General features: G+C 34.4%; 1 protein-coding gene across 2 annotated transcripts in view; it reads left to right on the forward strand.

Moving 5' to 3' along the window:
* The first annotated feature begins 1,701 nt into the window (after positions 1 to 1,701).
* LOC118044093 (ubiquitin-like domain-containing CTD phosphatase) overlaps positions 1,702 to 20,033 on the forward strand; it is a 29,044-nt gene continuing 10,712 nt past the window's right edge. Inside the window, exons 1-7 of one of the 2 annotated variants that reach the window (XM_035052252.2) lie at positions 1,702 to 2,013; positions 3,079 to 3,223; positions 4,607 to 4,721; positions 4,786 to 4,849; positions 5,269 to 5,434; positions 5,628 to 5,919; positions 6,648 to 7,125. In XM_035052252.2, coding sequence (XP_034908143.1) covers positions 1,739 to 2,013; positions 3,079 to 3,223; positions 4,607 to 4,721; positions 4,786 to 4,849; positions 5,269 to 5,434; positions 5,628 to 5,867 — 1,005 coding nt within the window. In that variant the 5' untranslated portion in view covers positions 1,702 to 1,738 and the 3' untranslated portion in view covers positions 5,868 to 5,919; positions 6,648 to 7,125. Of the gene's footprint in view, positions 2,014 to 3,078; positions 3,224 to 4,606; positions 4,722 to 4,785; positions 4,850 to 5,268; positions 5,435 to 5,627; positions 5,920 to 6,647; positions 7,126 to 20,033 lie in introns of those variants that run through there. The other variant, XM_035052250.2, reaches the window with a different exon arrangement.

Raw genomic sequence — 20,033 nt, forward strand, 5'->3', positions numbered from 1 at the left:
AATTAATTTAATGACCAACCAACATAAAACTTGATTTAGATTAGAATGAAAATTAATATAATCAAACCTGATAATCTTATAAATCAATTCTCGATGCAATTAAAATCCAGTTTGGCTACAAACAATAAGAGTTTTAACCTGGTGGCTGCAAAATTGAGGACAGCCGAAGTGTTAATACAAGAATTTTTTTAAGAAGTTGCAAGAATTGGAATTCAAGAGATTTCTTTGTAGTTCCCAAAGTTGGAATTTCGCATCGAATTTAGATATTGATAAAAGTGATTCTATATATAGTGTATTTTAATATCTCTAAAGGTCTCTAAAAGTCAATTAAATTAGATGAAAAGCCATGTCATAGAAAAAAACAAGGAGAGTTGATAATCTAAGATTTTGAGTTTGATTTTTTTTTTTTTTGAACTGAAGCAAATTGCTTTGTTTGTTTTCTATTGTTGCCTCTTTTATTTTTTTTTATTCATATAATTCAAATAAAACCAACTCATTTAGCTAGTCGAGACTATAAATCGAGTTATTGGGTTTTACCTTTTAAAAAAAACATAATACACTTGCCACACCTAAATATTTTACTGAAAAATAATGTGAACTTGCAGCAAAGTGAGCATAATGTGGGCACTAGTCTAGTAAAGAACTAATTGAAAAGGAAAAACTAACAATACTTTGTTTTTTTTTTTTAATTTCAACATTTAATATTGATTTATTGGAGATTGAGTTTCATAATTTACTTCAATTTACTTTTTATGAGGTTATCTCATTTTCATGATCCAAGTCGCGAGTTTTGTGGGTTAATTCGATTGACTCGTGTTTTTTGTTTTGTTTTTGTAATTGATATTGTTTCAATTTCATCATTCACTATTTAAGTTGATTAAGAATTATATTTCATAATTTATTTCGGTTTAATTTCTATGAGTTTATCCTAGTCTGATGAACCAGGTTAAGGGATTGACGAGTTAAAATGGGTTTAACTTGGTTTTTGGTTTTTTTTTATTGATTTTTTTTTCAATTTCATCTTTCAATTAATATTGGATTGATTGAAAATTAAATTTATAATTTGTTTTATTTTAGATATCATGGTTCAATTTTGGTAGGTTAACATGTGTTTTTATCTTTTTTTTTTTTTTTAATTTCATTCTTTAATATTGGATTGATTGATAATTAAGTTTCAACATAGTTTTTAATTTGTGTTCCAAAAGGTTATCACAATTTCATAACCCAGGTTATAAATTTTACATATGAATATGGATTGACCCAGATTGATTTAATATGTTATCGCTTTAGTATTATTTTTTTAAAAAAATATATCATTTTGAAAACTTTTTAGTTAAATTATATTTTTTTCTCTGGTTGTCCATGTTATCTTTGGATATTTACAAGTTAACCGAGTCACATCTGATAAATCTCTACACGGTTTAAACTTTTTTATTTCTTTAAAATATATTAGCAATATCTAAAAAAAAAAAAAAAAAAAATTTATTCGGCAAGCAATGTAGTACGGCTAAATAATATGTATATATATATACACATATTAAAGGATATAATTGAGGTGTTGAAAGCCATATTGAATTCAATCTGGCAAGTACTATCAAAGGATATAATTGATCAAATTAATAGCAAAAGCCTCAATTTGTCACAGCCTCAATAATTAAGTGACAAAAACTGCCATTAAGCGTAAGTTATATTAGAGGGGAGACTAAGTCGTGGTGAAGAAGAGACCCAAAAAAAAAAAATGGCTGCCTCTGCCTCTGCTTCTGCTTCACTAACCTCGTCGGCGACAGAAGAAGAGATAACGCTGACAGTTAAATGGAGCGGAAAGGAGTACACTGTCCAAGTCTGCGGCGACGACTCAGTAGCCGGGTTGAAGCGCCGTCTCTGCGAACTCACCAACGTTTTGCCCAAGAGGCAAAAGCTTCTTTACCCCAAAATTGGTAACAAACTCGCTGATGACTCCGCTTTTCTCTCTCAATTACCCCTCAAACCCTCTCTCAAGATGACCATGATCGGGTAACAAACTCTCCCTCTCTCAGTGCATACCAAAGACTAAGCAAAAGTTGGTTTCTTTAGTGATCTATGTGCTTGTTTCTTCATGGGTTTTTGTTGATGATGCTCTTGTGTTGATTAATGGGCTTTTTTTTTTTTTTTTTTTTGTAAAACGGAGTGGTTTCTGTGAGTTTTCAGAATTTCCTGTGGAAAAGACACCATTTTTGTGTCTGCATTCGTTTGTCTACTTAGAAAGAACTAAGAGAAAGTGGTTTTGCTACTTTGTCTTGGTGAGGCTTATGTTTCTTAGCTCAAGAACCAATTATGAAGGATTAGGACAAACAGACCCCTCTGGTCTCGGTTCCAGTCATGGTCCCTTACGTGTAAAAAGTTGATCTTATTTTTGCAATGGTGAAAGTTCTTTCGACAAAGAGCTTTTTCTGGATTCTCCTTCTTTTGTCCTTTTCTTTTAGGATACTTACTCGGTAGTCAAGCCTTCTTCAATTTAAGGTCTTCCTCACTGAATTAGTATCTCATTGGCAACATGTAATGCTATTGTAGGATACCCTTTTTTTCCCTGCATAGCACATAGCAGTCATATGGGCCCAAAATTAAACTATTGACAAAGGCAGTGATGGAATAAGGGTGCCTATCTTCTGTGATACAGAATATGCAGAATGTAACTATGATAACTGCTATAAATCTCAGCAAATAGAGTGTAGGGTTGTATAGATTATTCATTCTAAAGTGAAATTTTGTACATTTTCATAGCTTCAGCATTTTATTCCTAGCAACTTGCTTTAAAAGATTGGTGGAAGCAGAATGCATAATAATACAAGTTGTACATTACTACATTGAAATGAAATTTCATTCTTCCTAGTGTGCTATAGGTTGAATTTGTCTGATATAAGAATTTGCTATTGCTAAAAAATAAAGTCACCATCACATTTGTTTAAGTTTGTAATGACAAGGGGTCAGTCTGTTACATCTACGTCAACTTTAATTTATTATATTGCAATGTCAATCACAAGAGATTATTACTCTTTTAATTTTAATCTCATTTGAAATGGATACTAAATACCACTACAGAACTGTTGAAGATGATATAATAGTGAATCAAATGGACTCTCCAGAGATTGTTGATGATTTTGAACTTGGGCAAGATGAAGCGGTTGACATTGAAGATGATGAAGTCAATAAGCAGAAACTGAGGAGGTGTATTGATCAATACGAGGTCAGCCTTTAAAAAATTCCTGGTTAATTAATTAAGTGAATTGTATCTTGTTAGTTCTACGGGAATATAATATGTGCTTGGATGTATCTTTTTATTCTGAACGCTTAACACTCGTGTACATGTATGCTTTGTAAGAGATTTAAACCTTCCTATGCTATTCGTCCAAGAAACATGGAGTCAAAATATTACTGCATTTGTCATTCACCTTACCCTATAGCTTGATGAATCTCCTTGTGCGTTTTCATTTAATGATTTGTTTGCTGCTCACTTTCTCCTAAAGCATGGCTATCATCCTTAAGCTAACCCGTGCCAATATATAGATTGGCAGTAATGATGCCACCCAACCTTTTCCAAACTAGCAGGACGCCAAAGTATTTAGTTTTAGTGACATGAGATGCTGAATGTATGGCTAAGATTACTATCCCTTATGAAGCATCTGTAGTGTGATAGATATTGTTTTTCTGAACCTCGTTATGGAGTAATGCTGCAGGGTCTTGCAGTGGAGCTTCTCTACTGGATGTTTAACACAACTGCAATTTTGTATTAAACTTTTTTCCTGTCAAGGGTGGTGGCTATCCTCCTACCCTTTTATCACTTCTGTTCTGAAAAATATCTGTTTTTGTTAAAGACAAGGTAAAAAAGGCTTTGCATGAACTCCAAATGTGTGATTCTATTCTTCATATGAAATAAATGGTAAAAACACAGGACTACAAATGGAATCGATTATGGAGTTTCTACTAGCTTTTCAATGTGCCCTACACAGCCACTGCTAAATAGCCAATTCAGCTTTGTTACTAATTTTAAAACTGTACTTCCTGTCTTTAAAATGATGATTTTAATGCCTGTTGAAGTTTTATGAAATCTATTCCATAGCACTACCACCTTCTCATTAGTCTGTGGCTGCAAATTTTGAGATTTAATCAATATCTTGATTGCATGTGTTTCGGTCACTAGACAGTATAGTCAAATTATCTTTGGCTTTGTAAACTATTCTCTTAACTTTCAGTTTTTGAAAGATGATAAGAAAATAAGGAATTTAATGGAGTGGAAGGTCAAAATGTCAAAGTGGTATATGTATATGTGCATTTAATGTTGAGGTGAAATGTTCATCTAGCTGGTGCATAAGGGGTGCCTGGTGCTTTGTGTATTTAGTAGCCAAGCTGTTGTTTCCTCTATATTTTCCACCATTTGTTTTCTCTGCACAGAAGATTATAAAAAGTGCCTATTATGTACCTAATCATAAACAAGGACGCATGGTTTTTATCTACCAAGTATGGCATGACACTTTTAAACTGACATTAATTTGAATGCATGATTTGATACTTCTTTTTTCTGCACAAAGCTTGTGAGTAATGTCCATGTTTGTTGTGTTTGGATCTGTAGGTTCAACTTAAAAATCCATGTCGTCCAGGGAAGAAACTGCTTGTTCTGGACATTGACTATACGCTGTTTGATCACCGATCCACAGCAGAGACTCCACTTGAACTCATGCGACCATGTAAGTAACTAGGCTGTAGGAATTTTTTGTAACAGTTAATTTCTAATGTTGTCATCTTGTGCAGATCTTCATGAATTTCTCACTGCCGTTTATGCAGAATATGACATAATGATATGGTCCGCAACCAGGTCAGATCCTCAACTTACTTTGATTTTTTCTCTTTCTTTGTGCTGGCTTTCTACTTTTCCTCCACTTCCCAAGCCCAATAAATGAAGTGATGTAGAAACAGTTGTAAACACATGAACAAAACACTCAAGAGAACCAATTCTGTGAAAAATTCAATTTATTTGATCAATCAATGCTCACAACACAACTAGCATATTTAATGGCACCAACCAAATAGAAATAGGAAAAGTAGATCCTAATAGCATTATAAATTAAAACATCCCTATAAAAATAGTAAAACCTACTAAATAAGAACTCAACATTCCTACTTTACTACTAAATTGTAAATATTAATATTCCTAAATAATACTAAAAATTAAAATGACTAACACAATATAAAATTTCAAAAGAGTCAATTACTAAATGTACCTCTTTTCTACAGCATGAAGTGGGTTGAATTGAAGATGGGACAGTTGGGGGTCCTCGACAATCCTAACTACAAAATCACAGCTCTTTTAGACCACTCGGCAATGATTACAGTTCAGTCAGACTCTTGTGGGATCTTTGAATGCAAGCCACTTGGGTTGATTTGGGCTAAATTCCCAGAGGTGCAATTTTAAGACACGGGTGTATAATTTTCCATTGTTTATATGTGTTACCCAAATAACAGTGACAAACTGACTTGCACCATGTTTTAATATTTTTCAAATACCGTGAAGAAAATGGAACCATTTTGTTTCTTGCATGAAGTTCAATTGTCAAGCACCACAAGTTGACATGCTGTTTTCTTTTTTGGTTCAGTTTTACAGTTCAAAAAACACTATAATGTTTGACGATCTGCGAAGAAATTTCATGATGAACCTGCAAAATGGTTTGGTAATCAAGCCATTCCGAAAAGCTCATGCAAACCGAGATAATGATCAGGAGTTAGTGAAGCTCACACATTACTTGCTCGCCATTGCAGATCTCGACGACTTAAGTGTCCTGGATCATAAAATGTGGGAGTTCTTTGCTGACGAACTGAGTGATGTACCTGAGTGATGTTAATGAATTTTGAAACCTTAAAGTTTGCTGTTTATGTCTTCCTTTTGAGGTAGGTAGTTTATGTTCTTTTGTTTTCAGTTATCATCTCTGTCAAACCTCACTTGTTATTGCTGCCAAAACATTATCTCTAACATTGACAGAAATTCATCAGAAAAGGGGGGAGGGGGTGTATTGAACCAAAATGTAGATATCTACTACATTTTATGGCTAACTATTAATATGATGGAAAATTTATGGCTAACTATTAATCATATACATACATAAATTGTTACCTAAGTTTCTCATTGCAGATCTACGGAATTCATATGAAAGAGAAAAAGTTTTTAAAAGTGATCAGTGATTTAATTATTATAGCAATGGTGGATTGTGTTATGCACACATTGATGAGGTGAATGCCATGCAACCATGGGGATGATGGACATTGTTTGATTCGTTAAAGTGTCGCAATTTGCATGATTTGTTGTTTTCAGAGACCGGAGGGGAGAGGGTGAGGGGGGGGGGGGGATGATGAAGGAACAGGTATATGGATCCCTCATGGGGTGTAGCTCACATGGAAGTGGTAGTTCTAGATGGCTGATGTTATGTTCAGCGTGAAGTCATTGGCCCTTTTGAAACCTTATCAAGGGAGTGTTATGGGTCATTTGGCAACATTATAAAACTATTGTGCATAAAAAACCAAAAAAGTGCTTACTGGAATTTAAAATTATAAACTACTCAATTACACACATGTTTGTTCTGGTATACCCTTGTAATTTCTAATGAGATCTTCCATTTCAGGGATGCCAAGGTTGGATATAGAGCAAAAGGCCAGCTTGTTTGTGTTCCTTTCTTTGTTCTATAAATCACATGAATTGAACATTCTTGGAGGATGCAGGGGAATGGTTTCAGATGAAATTTTAGAATTCCATGCCTTGTTCTATCCCAACTCTCAAGGTAGCTCTATAACTTCCTTTCTATTAGATTGGTACATCAGTCAAGTGTAGTGCTGCAAAACACATGTAAACAACAATTTGATCTAAGCTCTCAACTTGTATGCTATTTGCCTGGGTTAGCTCTAAATTTCTAATGCTTAGACCCTTTGAAACTTGTATGGTGGTTAGTAATTGAGTAGTTCTTGTGGGATGGAAACATTAGTCGAGATAATAGTGGATGTGTTTGTGTCTGGTGGGTTAGCGCAAAAGAGTTGCCAGATTTACAGAGTTAGAGGGCCTACAGTGTTTTCTAGGTTTTTTTAATTATGTATTTCATTTTTTTTTCATCTTCCTTGATAGCTTGTTCCTTTCATTATATATATATATATATATAAAAAAAAAAAAAAAAAAAAACAGCTAAGATGCATCAGAGTTTGCAATCACTAGGATCTTCCCCTGTGTAATACAGTTATCACCCTTAAACCTAGCCTAGAAGGCCATCGCATGAGCAGCTCTATTGTTAGCTCGACGAGCATGATTCAGTAGACTTGAATGGAAGAAACCCATTTGGCCACCTTATTTTGAACATCAATGGCAGCATTAAAGTTGAACTTCACATTAAGGTTAGTCGTCTTCATAAGAATACTTTAAATAATTGTTACAAAACCGGTCTGCTCAGGTAAAACTGTTGACTTGGGATCAAATCACTGCCTCTTCCAGCCATTGGCCGCCGTGTATATACATGTGCCGCTGACATCACAGCTAGTATGTTTTCGGGTGTTTAGTGTTGTTGGAAAAATATATTAAAAAAAATATATTTTTGATATTAATTTAAATTTTTTAATAATGTTTTTAAAAATGCAAAAAAATATATATTTAACTGTCAGAATATGTTCAAATCTCCACTTCAAGCTCAAGGGCTCCACTCCTTAGGAGTTAAGATATCAATCGAGTCAACTTTTGAATTATTGAGTTTATATGAACTAATTGTGTTTAGTAAAATAATATTGTTTTATTTTTTAAAAAGATTTCTTTGGTGTTAATTGGGTTGAGATTGAATTGGGTCAATTAAATTATTGTGAAGGAAATTTTATTAATAATAACTTCAATTTTTGATCTGATTTAATTCAAATAAAGTCTGAGTTTTAAATTTTTCAAGTTAAATTTAGTAGGGTTTAATAACAATTGTTGTATCCTCATCAATCATCATCTTTAACCTTACCAAGACAAAAAAAAATAAAAAAAATAAAATGTTTTGAAAATGTAATTGGGACAAGCAAATATTGAATTAAAGCTAATTAATGTTAATTTTGAAATGATTTTAATACATTAATATCAAAATAGAAATTAAGCAAATATTATTTTAAGACTTGGATTGGTTTGACAGGTCGACATGGCATTTGACCAACCTCAAGCTTGAACTTGTCTGTGTTAAAGAAAAATTAAAGAAAACACTTGATTGACTTGATAATCCGATCAACTGGTCAAAACTAAATAATTAATCAATTGGCTTTTTTTATATAAAAATATTGTTAAAAAAATTAAAGTTAATTCTTTTGATCCATGGCTAGAGCTTTAGCTCGGGTCAATCTTACTTTAAATTTAAAACTACGATTTTTTTAGATTCTTGCAAAAACATGTACCATAGTATTACTAAATATGAGATTAGTCAAGTGAGGTAGAGATGTTCACACTTCATGTCTCCAATGGGAACAGCCTCGCGTCAATATATACTTTGGTTCAGACAATTATGGGTATAGAAGGAACTTGACTTCTGCCAACAATATTTGAGTGTTTTTTTTATTAGCTTCATCATATCCTTTCTATTCAAATTAAGCTCATAGGACACCGAGGAGCATGCATACTCCATGAAGAAGAAGAAGAGGGAAGAAACTTGAAAGCCAAACTATACAATACTTCTCATGCATGACATTGATTACTGCTAGACAAATTATTTAACTAATTAAACAGAATTCTATTATATTAACATTACTAAATTACCTTTCCAAACGGCTCTAGCTAGGATACAAGGCTAGAATAACTACCCGTGGAGGGGGAAAGACTACTTTCGTAGCTACAGCTTATAGGTCAAACTCTTCAAAGACCATACAGGGGAAGATCCTCGACGTCGACCCAAACATCTTGCCCCATGAAGATCATCACTTTCCGTTGAGCTCTCACCGTGTACCTCCTGACCATGTCATCTCTCTCCATGAAGAAGATAACCCTGTCTTCGGGAGCAAGGCCTTTCTGCTCTACAAAACGATGCCAAGAAGAGCGTAGAAGAACGGGTTTTGGGTATGCTCCAGTCAGACGGGTTGATAGACAAAACCTCCATACATTATCAGTAGCATCGACTGCTTCAAACTTCATCATATGGGCTCCTTCAGGAAATGGAAAAGCCTCAAGGACATGGGTTGGAAATGAAAGAGTATGGCTTATATGGGTTGGTTTTAGTTTCTTCGTGAAGAGATGTACTTGTTCCATTCTTTTTCTGGAGATAAAGAGTTTCTATGGAGAGAGAAGGCTAGAGAGAGAGAAAGAGAGATGCCTAATGCTATATATAGACGTCGGCTCGACAAAAATAGTAAGCACTTACAAAGATTTGAGCAAAATTTATATTTAATCAATCATTAGTGTAATTATTCCTAATAAATTATATATTTACAAAGTGTTTTTTTTTTGGTTATAAACATAGCTACAAAAACCATAATTCAACCGTAATTTAATTTTAAACATAAAATTTTTCATAATAAAATAGAAGCTTGAATTCAAGAAAATCTCTTGAAGGTAAACCCAATTGAGTTATAGATTCATGGGAGATTTTAGAAAAAGATTGCGATGATTTTAATGGCCGGTAAATTCAACGGATGATTCCAGTGGCCCACAACACATCATCATATCAAGCAATTCCAAGCTGAGCTTTGTCAGAGTGTGTTCTTGGATGGATCAATCTACCATATAAGTTCAAAATAGATTACTTTCCAATGGATTGACTTGATTGGGAAGTCAAAAAGGGTACCTATAGCTAGGGATCTATAGAGACACTGAAGATGGGATTTGGTGTTTTGCACTATCTCCTAAATTACTATTTATAAAGGTATAGCTTCTAGAGTTATCAAGTTTAATTAATGACTCGTTAATTATTTTTTACTACAATATTTTTATTCTTGTTTTTTATTTTTTTAATTAACATGTTAGTGTTTGGATTTTGTTTAATTAAATCAATAGAACCATTAAAAAATCATTTAGACCACACAAGTTTAACGAATGAATTATTTATCATATCAAGATTAGTTATAAATCAGATTTAAATTAGACTTTAAAATTCTAGATTTTTCAATGCATTTTTTTCTTAATTAAATAATATTAACATGGTGGGTTTGGATATGAATTTAGGTTAATTCTAGTCATTAAAAATCTTATTAGATTAAATGGGTTTGACTATATTAATGTTTTTGTCCACTATAATTAAAAACTAAATTTAAATTAAATTTTAAATCATTAATTTCTGAACTCAAACCAAATTTAACAACTACATATAATCCTATTGAAAGGGTTCCCAATCACAATGCTCATGATTTCACTACCATAACTCAAACTTGTTAAAGGAACTTTCTTTTATCATATGTTATAAAAATCATGAAAAACTATGGTCAAATTTGAACACTTTTACTGATTATTGGAAGCTTCATTAGGCCTTTAGCATGTACATAACAGGCAGCAAGTACATGTCCTCATCGATTCTAAACTTTATTGCAATTGTTTTAGAAATTGAAGCAAGAATTCCAGAGTGTAATTTCTGGGTTATCCACTCGTAAATGAATATAATATTAAAGACATTGAGTGAAATAAAAAACAGGCGATATAATTAAGACATTATTTTGGTTATGAAAGACCAGGCTAATACTATTTCAATAAATTTGAAAAAAAAAATATTTAATTTATTTTTGATAATCGTGGTTGTTCGAACCAGCCTATGCTCACCTCAATTAATTTTTTAAGGTCCTGAAGTTAACAATTAGGTAAATTTTCTACTAATCTTGAGGTTTGTGATACTCGAACTGATGACTTCTAATAAGTAAATTCAAAACTTGATCAATTAAACCACGTACACCCTTCATAGTTTTATATATATATATATATATACACACACACACTACCATGTAAGAGTGATGCCAATTTAATTTCTAAATCTAGCTGGTTATAGTTTTCGCGACTTCACTACTAAAGTATTCTCATTCTCTACATTAATATTAGAATACAAAATAACTACCATTAATTTCTTGATTTTATATATTAATAGAAAATCAAGCAAAAGTTGTTTTTAGCTTATTGACTTGAATGGAAAATTAACATGTGGGGTATGATTAATTCTTTCGCATCAACTATATAATATCTTGATTTTCTTAACGTATTGATTGCTTTATTTGTTTATTGATTTCGATGATAACATAGTCTTCAAATGTTTCTTTTTTTAATTCTAAGAACAATTTATATGAATTTTAGTATCAAAAAATCATTTTAATTCTAAAAATTTAAACTATCATGTAAGAATTATATTTTGTGTTTGAGTTTATTAATTAAAATGAAAAAAAATAAAATTCATACTTATGACCATTTAATAATAGTTTCAAGAACCAAACAGTATAATTATGAATAAAAGTCATTGGTATTAATTTAATTAGATTCACATTAATATTAAAAATAAAAGAAAATAGCTATCCTCTATAGAGATTTAACTTATTGATAAGTGGATTTGTTTTATTTTTATTGTTCAAAAGTTTCAATCTTAAAATCATTTAAGTTTAAATGTTGATCTCAAAGATTATATAGTATGTTTAGAGATAAATGAAATAGAAGGAAAGAGTTGTGTAAAAATAAAATAAAATAATAAGCCTCTTTTCTTTGTTTGAAAGCTAAAATTAGAAAATAGAAAATAAAGAAACGGACATGAATCGTTAACTTCCTTTTTCTATATACATAAAAATTTATCCGCCAGATTCAGAGAAAATTGAAATGAAAAAAAAAAAAAATTGATAGAATTTTACTCGTAAAATCCTATAAAAAATTGTAATTTATTTCTTTTCCATCATATATCTAAACAAACAAAACATCATTTTCAGATTCTTACAAAAAATTGTACCATCGTATTACTAAATATGACATTGGTCAAGTGAGGTAGAGATTGCGTCACACTTCATGTCTCCAATGGGAACAAGCCCCATGTCAATATATACTTTGGTTGAGAACAATTATGGGTACAGAAGGGAGTTCACTTATGCCAAACTTTTGAGCATGCATACTCCGTAAAGACGAAGAAGAGGGAATAAACTTGAAAGCCAAATTTATATGTCGCAAGTGTGCAGTGTCATAACGTTTCGTCCATTACTTAGAAGAATATAATGGTTTATCTGGTAAATATAGAAAGACAATAAATTCTTAATTTTTATCAGTGAGAAATTTATATTAAAGTCGTTACCTAATATTTAATCATTAAAAATCATAATTGGTCTCAAAGATGAGCACATAAACTGGTTGCGTAAAGAGAATGTATTAGTACCCCAACTACGTCATACCAAAAATAAGCTGTATTATTTTATTGTCTGATAAAATCTAAGGCTTATTCCTTAACATTTTTTATTTGCTATATAGATTATTAATTCATTTATTTTTGAATGTAAATAATTTCTTTAAAATATGATAAAAAGAAACTTATTCTTCATATAGAAAAAACAGAAGGATTTATAGTATTCCGAGAATAACTAACGAGTTACTCTCTGAATTTAGTCTGAAAATCATATAAAATGGTTACATGCCAATGTTAATTTGCCAAAATTTTGTATTGAGCAAAGTTACTCCCAGTAAATATTTTTAAAGGATTTCTCTTTAACTAACTAATAGGATTTTATTATTTTTTCTGCTTCATAAATTAACTCTATATAAAAGCTGGCACAATATATCATGCCCTCATTGCTTAAAAAAACTAATTTAAAAGCTAAGTTTGTTGATTGGTAGAAATAAGTTTTAACATACCATTACTTTTTTAATAATTAACTTTGTTGATTGGTAGAAAACGAAGACTATTGAAAAGCTATCCATGTCAATATACGTAATAGCTGTGGAAAAACTTGGATGCTTTGGTTTTTGCTCCTGGCAATTTTCACGAACCTTCCGACTAGGAAGTTTCCTCGGTGCTTCCCCCTTTTCATTTCCATGACTATATGTGGAACCCATAGAAGAAATTTGTGGCCATAATATTGAAGTTTTCAATTAAGTAAGAACATGGACCAGTAGAGGTGGGTCGAATCACACCCAGGAAACTAAAATTCATTTTCTCTGTGCGTGCTGCTCAAGCAAAGACTCGGTAATTCGGTTTATCAGATCGACAGATAATGTTGTCAGCAGATATGTTCATTGAGCACATCGACGTGTCTAAATTATTTTACAAGAAGCTTGTAAGAGTAGTATAACAAATTTGCTAGTTGAAATTAGCATAACTTTTTAATTCAATTTTAAAAGGTCAGCTCACTGTAAGCAGTTTAAGGTTTTTTTTTTTTTTTAGATGAAGTTGTTGTTTCATAATTTCCGGAAATTTTTTTACTAGTTTTTAAAAATCTATTTAATTCAGGTTTATTAGTTAGTTAATTTAACTTATCTATTGACAAAAAAAATATAACAATTCAGAAACATGAAGTCAGAATTCTCTCTATAATATAATTGTAATTTAAAAGTTTTGTGGAGCCATGATTTTCTTTTCCATTTTTGCTATACACTGCCTTTAAAAATAAATTTAATGAAGAATATAGTGACATGAAATTGGTCCATACATTGACATTTTAGGGAAAAAAGGCGGTTGAAAGAAAATAGGAGTGCTTTTAAAGCTTAATATATTTGTGGTTGTTATTTTTAGTGAAGAACAAAATTAATTAATTAGGTTCAATATTCAATTCAATGAAATCAAATTTCAACTTTATATCCTACTAGAAATGTCACAATCACAATCACAGTTTTTTACATTCGGTACAAGGCAGGTTTCATCCAAGTTAAATTGAAATTAATTTTCTTATAAAGAGATGTTGTTTAGATAAAAAAATTAAAAAAGTAGATGAATTATTTACTGGTTTTTATTCAAGTATATTGCGGTCGTATAATCAACTCAGGTTTTTGACCTAGTCAATTCTTTTCCTTTATAATTTAATTGTTTAATTTCTTCACAATATTTATTTTAATCATTTTAAACATTTTAAAATAAAATATATTAAAGCAGGTTGTATATTTGTATATGTTAAAACACGATACACCACTTTAAATTATTACTTCTACCAATCTAGTATTTTTATTACTATGATAATTGTTGTTACTTCATTTTTAGGGCATGCTAATGGAGAATAGTTATATTCCTCTTGAATTGTGTCGCAGTGTGTGTGGTGTCGCGACGATCGCCCTCCACACTCAATTTGTGTGTATCTGGAAAATATGGTGAGACAAGAAATTCGTTGTCTCTTAGCAGTGAAAAATGAACCGGGAGTCGCCACCTAGTATTCTGGTCACTAGGAACCCTAACTGGTCTTAGAGATCAGGTACGGAGATTGGTTACGTAAAGGGAAGGTATTAGCACCCCAAGTACACCTTACCTAAGGTAAGCTGCATTGTTTAATTGTCTGATAAATGCTAAGGTTTAAAGGTTTTTCTTTGTATTTCTAATTGTTAGTTTGTCTACGGTTTAAGAAAAGTTCTCCTCGGTAAGGAGGTCCTAATCTTAATCGGGTAAAGCCCTAACCGTTCTAATGTCTACGAAAGAAACTACCTTTTGATTATCGGGATATACGTTTTTACGTATAAATTCATTAATTCCCAGGCATTAAAACCAAACAAAATATATTTTTTGGATTTTGTTTTTGAATATTTTGGCCAAGTTCTCGTGGGACTTTAAATAAACTTGGTTATTAAAAGCCAAAATGCATGGCTAATATATATATAATATATTATATATATATTATATATATATATATATATATATATCTATTTTAGTTTTCTTTGTTGTATAAAAATACAATATGAGTTTTTATTTTTTTTTAATTTTTAGAGAAATTGACCGTATGCATGAAAACAAAGACATTTTTTTTTTTATTTTTTTTTATGAAAACCAGGTATTTTAATATCGAATTTGTATTTTTATGGTATAAAAATACAAACCAAATATTAAGCAAAATTTAATAGAAAAATACGCGAAAAAAATCACAGATTTTGACGAAAATATTTTTTTTTGGAATTTGTTTCTTTTTTTTTTGGACCATGCCGGACCCGGCCCACTCATTTTGGACTGGGCCGGATGAACAGTGGAGCACTCTCCATTGTTCACATGCAACGTGAACAGTGGAGAGCGACCGGAGAAGAAGCAAAAGAAGGAAACTGACCAGGCAGCGCTGGTAGCTCGTTGTGCTGGTCGCGGTGGCGTGGTTGTCGCGGTGGACGACGGTGGTGGCAAACGGTGGTTCTTCGTCCTCTCTCCTCTGCTTCGCTTCTTCTTCCTCTGTTTCTGTTTTTTTTTCAGTGTTTCTTCTTCTCCCCGCTTCTGTCTGCTACTTCTCCTTTCTTCTTCTATTTCTAATGGTGGCTGCTGTTGTTGGCGGAGCGATGATGGTTCTTCTCTGCGGTGGCTGGCAATGTCTGCTACTGTTTTTTCGTCTGTGCAGAGGTGCCGACTCCTTCTTCTTCAAGGGTGTTGCAGCAGGGGGAGGAAGATGGTTAGAGGTTGACGGTGGCACTGTTGGAGGCTGCTGACCAGTGGAGTTGCTGTGGCGGTGGAGAGGAAGGAACAACGGTGGTGCCCAAGGGATGAGGAACGATTCTTCTCCTTCTCTGTGTAGAGACCGCAGTCTCTGTTTCTCTGTATTTTTCTTCCTCTCACTTCCCTGTCTCTTCTTCTATTTTTGGACGATGATGGTGCTGTCGGGGGTGACTGGGAGGAACGGTGGAGGAGATGGTGGCAGCTATGCGGACCGCAACCAGTGGTTCTTCCTCTCCTCTCCTCTGTTTGGTTTTTCTGTTCTCTGTTTTCAAATGTTCTCCGTCTTTTCTCTTTTCAAAACCATTCTCCTCTCAGTTTTTCTGTTTTCAACTACTCAAAACACCCGGCCCCCTTTTGTTTTCTCCACCGTTTCTTTCCTTTCCTCCCCTCTTCTCCTCTTCCTTTTTTTTTCTTCTGTTTTGCTCGAGCTTTACTCCTCTCAAAAACAAACTCTCCCCTCTGTTTTTTTGTTCTCCCTTCCCCCTATCCTTTGTGTCGCTCGCTCCCCTGTATTTATAGGTAGTCGAGGAGAGGTTCACCATACCCTGTACAAGCACAGGGCATGGTGGCCGGGGCATGGGTCTTCTACCTTTTGTCATGGTGGGGAGGCATGGGTCTCCAGTGTTCTCCATTAATGAGGGTATGGGTTGTGTAAGTAGTTAGGCAAGTGGGGAGGTAGAGAAGGAGAAGTTAGCGGGAAAGATTTAAAATCTTCTTCTCCCCTGTCTCTGCATTTGCAGGGGAGAAGAAGCTGCACCGTGCAGTTCAAAACGGCACCGTGCAGTTTGTTTGTTTGTTTTTTTTTTTTAAGAAAAGGAAAAAAAAATAATTTAGGAAGTGACCCAAAAATGGGTTACGACAAATCGAAGGCAGGAGTTTAGTTCAGGGTTGCTGGGAAATTGACAAAAGCATAGAAGAATAAATGTTTTTTTTGAACCCCTGTTTCAGTCGTCTTTTGCTCTCTTTTATCCTTCCTTTTTTTACTACCGAAATTGTCAGGATTCTTAGGCTAAGTAAGTTTTTCTAATGCTAAATTCGTTCCTCCTGTATCTGGTCTTTAAGGCTAGAAAAATCTCTCAGAATTTGAACTGGAAACTGATTCTGCCGCTGTCACAATTATGTTGTAAACCAACTTTGTTTCAACTTCGACCTTGATTCTGACTTGGTTTTGTGTAATATCTGACCATCCCAGCTATATTCTATCACTCATGACATGTTGAAGAATTGACCTACACTTTTATTGGGTCCTAGGGCTCACTATTCTTATGGCAGACTCTTAGTCAAATTGGGATGCTTGGCATTGTCAGTTTTCTGAATTAGATCAGGAGACCCTTTTTGACCAACGAGATTGCAGCCATATTTTGTACTTCAAAATGAATTTATCTCATTTTGAATTAAAGTTGTAGTCCTGTACGCTTAGATGAATTTCAGTTGAGAATAATAGAATGTGTTAGGTTGTGCCTTAGCCAACCTTCCTATTTATATAGAGGTAGTAGAACACTGCAGTAACTGTAATGATTACAACATCCTATATTAGAATCCTATTCTGATAGATACATGAGTAACTGTAATGATTACAACATCCTATATTAGAATCTTATTCTATAATATGCCCCCTCAAGCTGAGGGTGGGGGATCAACCCGAAGCTTGAATCGAAAAGCAGTAAAGGATGCAACAGGAAGCGGTTTAGTGAAGACATCGACAAGTTGATCTCGAGAGGGAATAAAACGAATCTGAATTTCTTTCTTGGCAACACGGTCACGAACAAAGTGATAATCCACTTCAACATGCTTAGTACGAGCATGGAAGATAGGATTTGCTGAGAGATAGGTAGCACCAAGATTATCACACCAAATGGTAGGGGCAGAGACTGAGGGAACCTGCAAATCTGTTAACAAGTATTGAAGCCAAATGACTTCAGCGGTACCATCAGCAAGGGCTTTATACTCAGCCTCAGTAGAGGAGCGAGCAACAGTGCGTTGCTTGCTGGATTTCCAAGAAATCGGCGTCTGACCAAAAAAGACAAGATAGCCGCCCGTAGACTTGCGATCATCAATACTACCAGCCCAATCTGCATCTGTAAAGCCATGTAGAGCAAAAGAGGAGCCTCGAGTGATATGGAAACCATAAGATGCCGTACCTTTAAGATAACGTAAAATACGTTTGACAGCGGCCCAATGAGAATCTGTAGGAGCATGCATAAACTGACAGACTCTGTTAACAGCAAAGCATATATCTGGACGGGTGAAGGTAAGATATTGAAGAGCACCCACGATTTGACGAAATCGTGTAGGATCAGAGAATGAATGATCCGATAATAAATTGACTTTCGAAGGGGAGACTGGAGTATCAACTGGTTTGCAGGAAGTCATACCAGCTCGAGTGAGGATGTCAAGAATATATTTATGTTGACGCAACATTAAACCCATACTGGTAGACTGAACTTCAATACCCAGAAAGTAGTGAACAACACCTAAGTCACGAAGCTTGAACTCAAAGTTGAGTAACTGTATAAGGTGATGAAGCATAGCAGAGTTGCTACCCGTGAGCAGAATATCATCAACATACACCAGGAGATAAAAGATATTAGTACCATCAGATAAGATAAACAGGGAGGTGTCAACCTTGGAAGCTCGGAAACCGATGGAGAGCAAAAAATCACTTAGACGAGTGTACCATGCTCTCGGTGCCTGTTTCAAACCATACAATGATTTGTGCAATCTACACACATGAGATGGAAGAGAAGAGTCAACGAAACCTGGAGGCTGTTTCATATAGACCTCTTCAGTAAGAACACCATTGAGGAAGGCATTATGAATATCAAGCTGATGAATCTTCCAATTTCGCGAAACCGCAATAGAGAAAACCAATCGGACAGTGGCTTGCTTAATAACTGGACTGAAGGTTTCAGAATAATCAATACCTTCCTGCTGGGTAAAACCTTTAGCAACAAGGCGCGCTCAATACTACCATCAACACGACGTTTGATCCGATATACCCATCTACTGCCAACAACGTTCATCGAAGGATGAAATGGAACCAAAGACCAAGTGCGATTTTCGCGTAAAGCGGCGATCTCATCACATATAGCATTATGCCAAACTGCATATCGGTCAGCATCAGAGAATGCAAAAGGCTCAGAAGAGGGAGAATACAGTACCCGTGTGGAGGTAGAACTAGCGGCAATGGAAGCAACTAGATTAGCTGTCTTCGGCTGCCGCGGTCTAAGAGTCATAGGATGTCTGCTGTGTGCTAGTGGAGACGCAGGGGAAGACGGTTGTAGCGAGGAGACCTGTGGCAGCTGATAAGAAGACAAATCAACCATAAGTTGCAGACCAACGTGAGAGGATGATAAAGAAGTAGCCTCAAGCATAGGACTGTCAGTAGAGGAGGGGCTGGAGGTAGAGACTGAAGCGGCAGGAGTGCTAGCCAGGGAGGGCGAAGTAGAGGAGGGACTAGAAAGTGCCCCAAGACCATGAGGAGAGGAGACCAATTGACGATCTGAACCTGCATCATAAGGGTTAGATAAACAAGCATGGGATGATGGCCAAGGGATGGGTGGAGGCTGTGGTCGGGTGGCTGTTTGGAGTGGCAAAGCGGAGTGTTGTGGGCTGTTTGGGTGGCTAGTGAAAGCTGATAGCGATGGGTGGTTTAGCAAATTTGGGAGGGTGACAGTAGTGGGTGGGGTGGAGGTTGTGGTGGAGACCTTTGCAATCTGTTCAGAATTATCAAATGGAAACACATGTTCATGGAAGCGGACATGACGGGAAATATAAATACGGTGAGATGCAATGTCAAGACATCAATAACCAAGATGCGAGGAACTATATCCAAAAAACACACATGGAGAGGAACGAAAATCCAATTTAAGATTATTATATGGACGTAGAAAAGGAAACAAAGACACCCAAAGGTACGCCAAAAATGATAATCAGAAGACCGTTGAAATAAACAATCAAACGGAGAGCGATGGGCAAGAATAGGAGTAGGCATGCGATTTATAAGATAAACAGAGGTTTCAAAAGCATAATTCCAGAATCGAAAAGGTGCTTTACATTGCCCTAAAAGAGTAAGACCTGTTTCCACAATATGCCTATGACGACGCTCTACTGTTCCATTTTGTTCATGAGTGTGGGGACAAATCAGACGATGATGAATACCAATGGTCTGAAAAAATATGGATAGTTTTTGGTATTCACCACCCCAATCAGTTTGAACAGATTTTATTTTTAAGGAAAATTGACGTTCGACAAGAGTTTGAAATTGATGAAAAATAGAGTAAACATCAGACTTGGCAACTAGAGGATAATACCATACATATTTAGTATAACCATCAATGAAGATAACAAAATAACGATAGCCATCTGAAGAAAAAGAGGAGCAGGGCCCTATACATCACTAAAAATTAACTCAAGTGGAGGAGAAGTTTTGTGACCAGTAGGTCCTAAAGACAAACG

The sequence above is a fragment of the Populus alba genome, chromosome 3, assembly GCF_005239225.2.
Source record: "Populus alba chromosome 3, ASM523922v2, whole genome shotgun sequence".
Taxonomy (NCBI): domain Eukaryota; kingdom Viridiplantae; phylum Streptophyta; class Magnoliopsida; order Malpighiales; family Salicaceae; genus Populus; species Populus alba.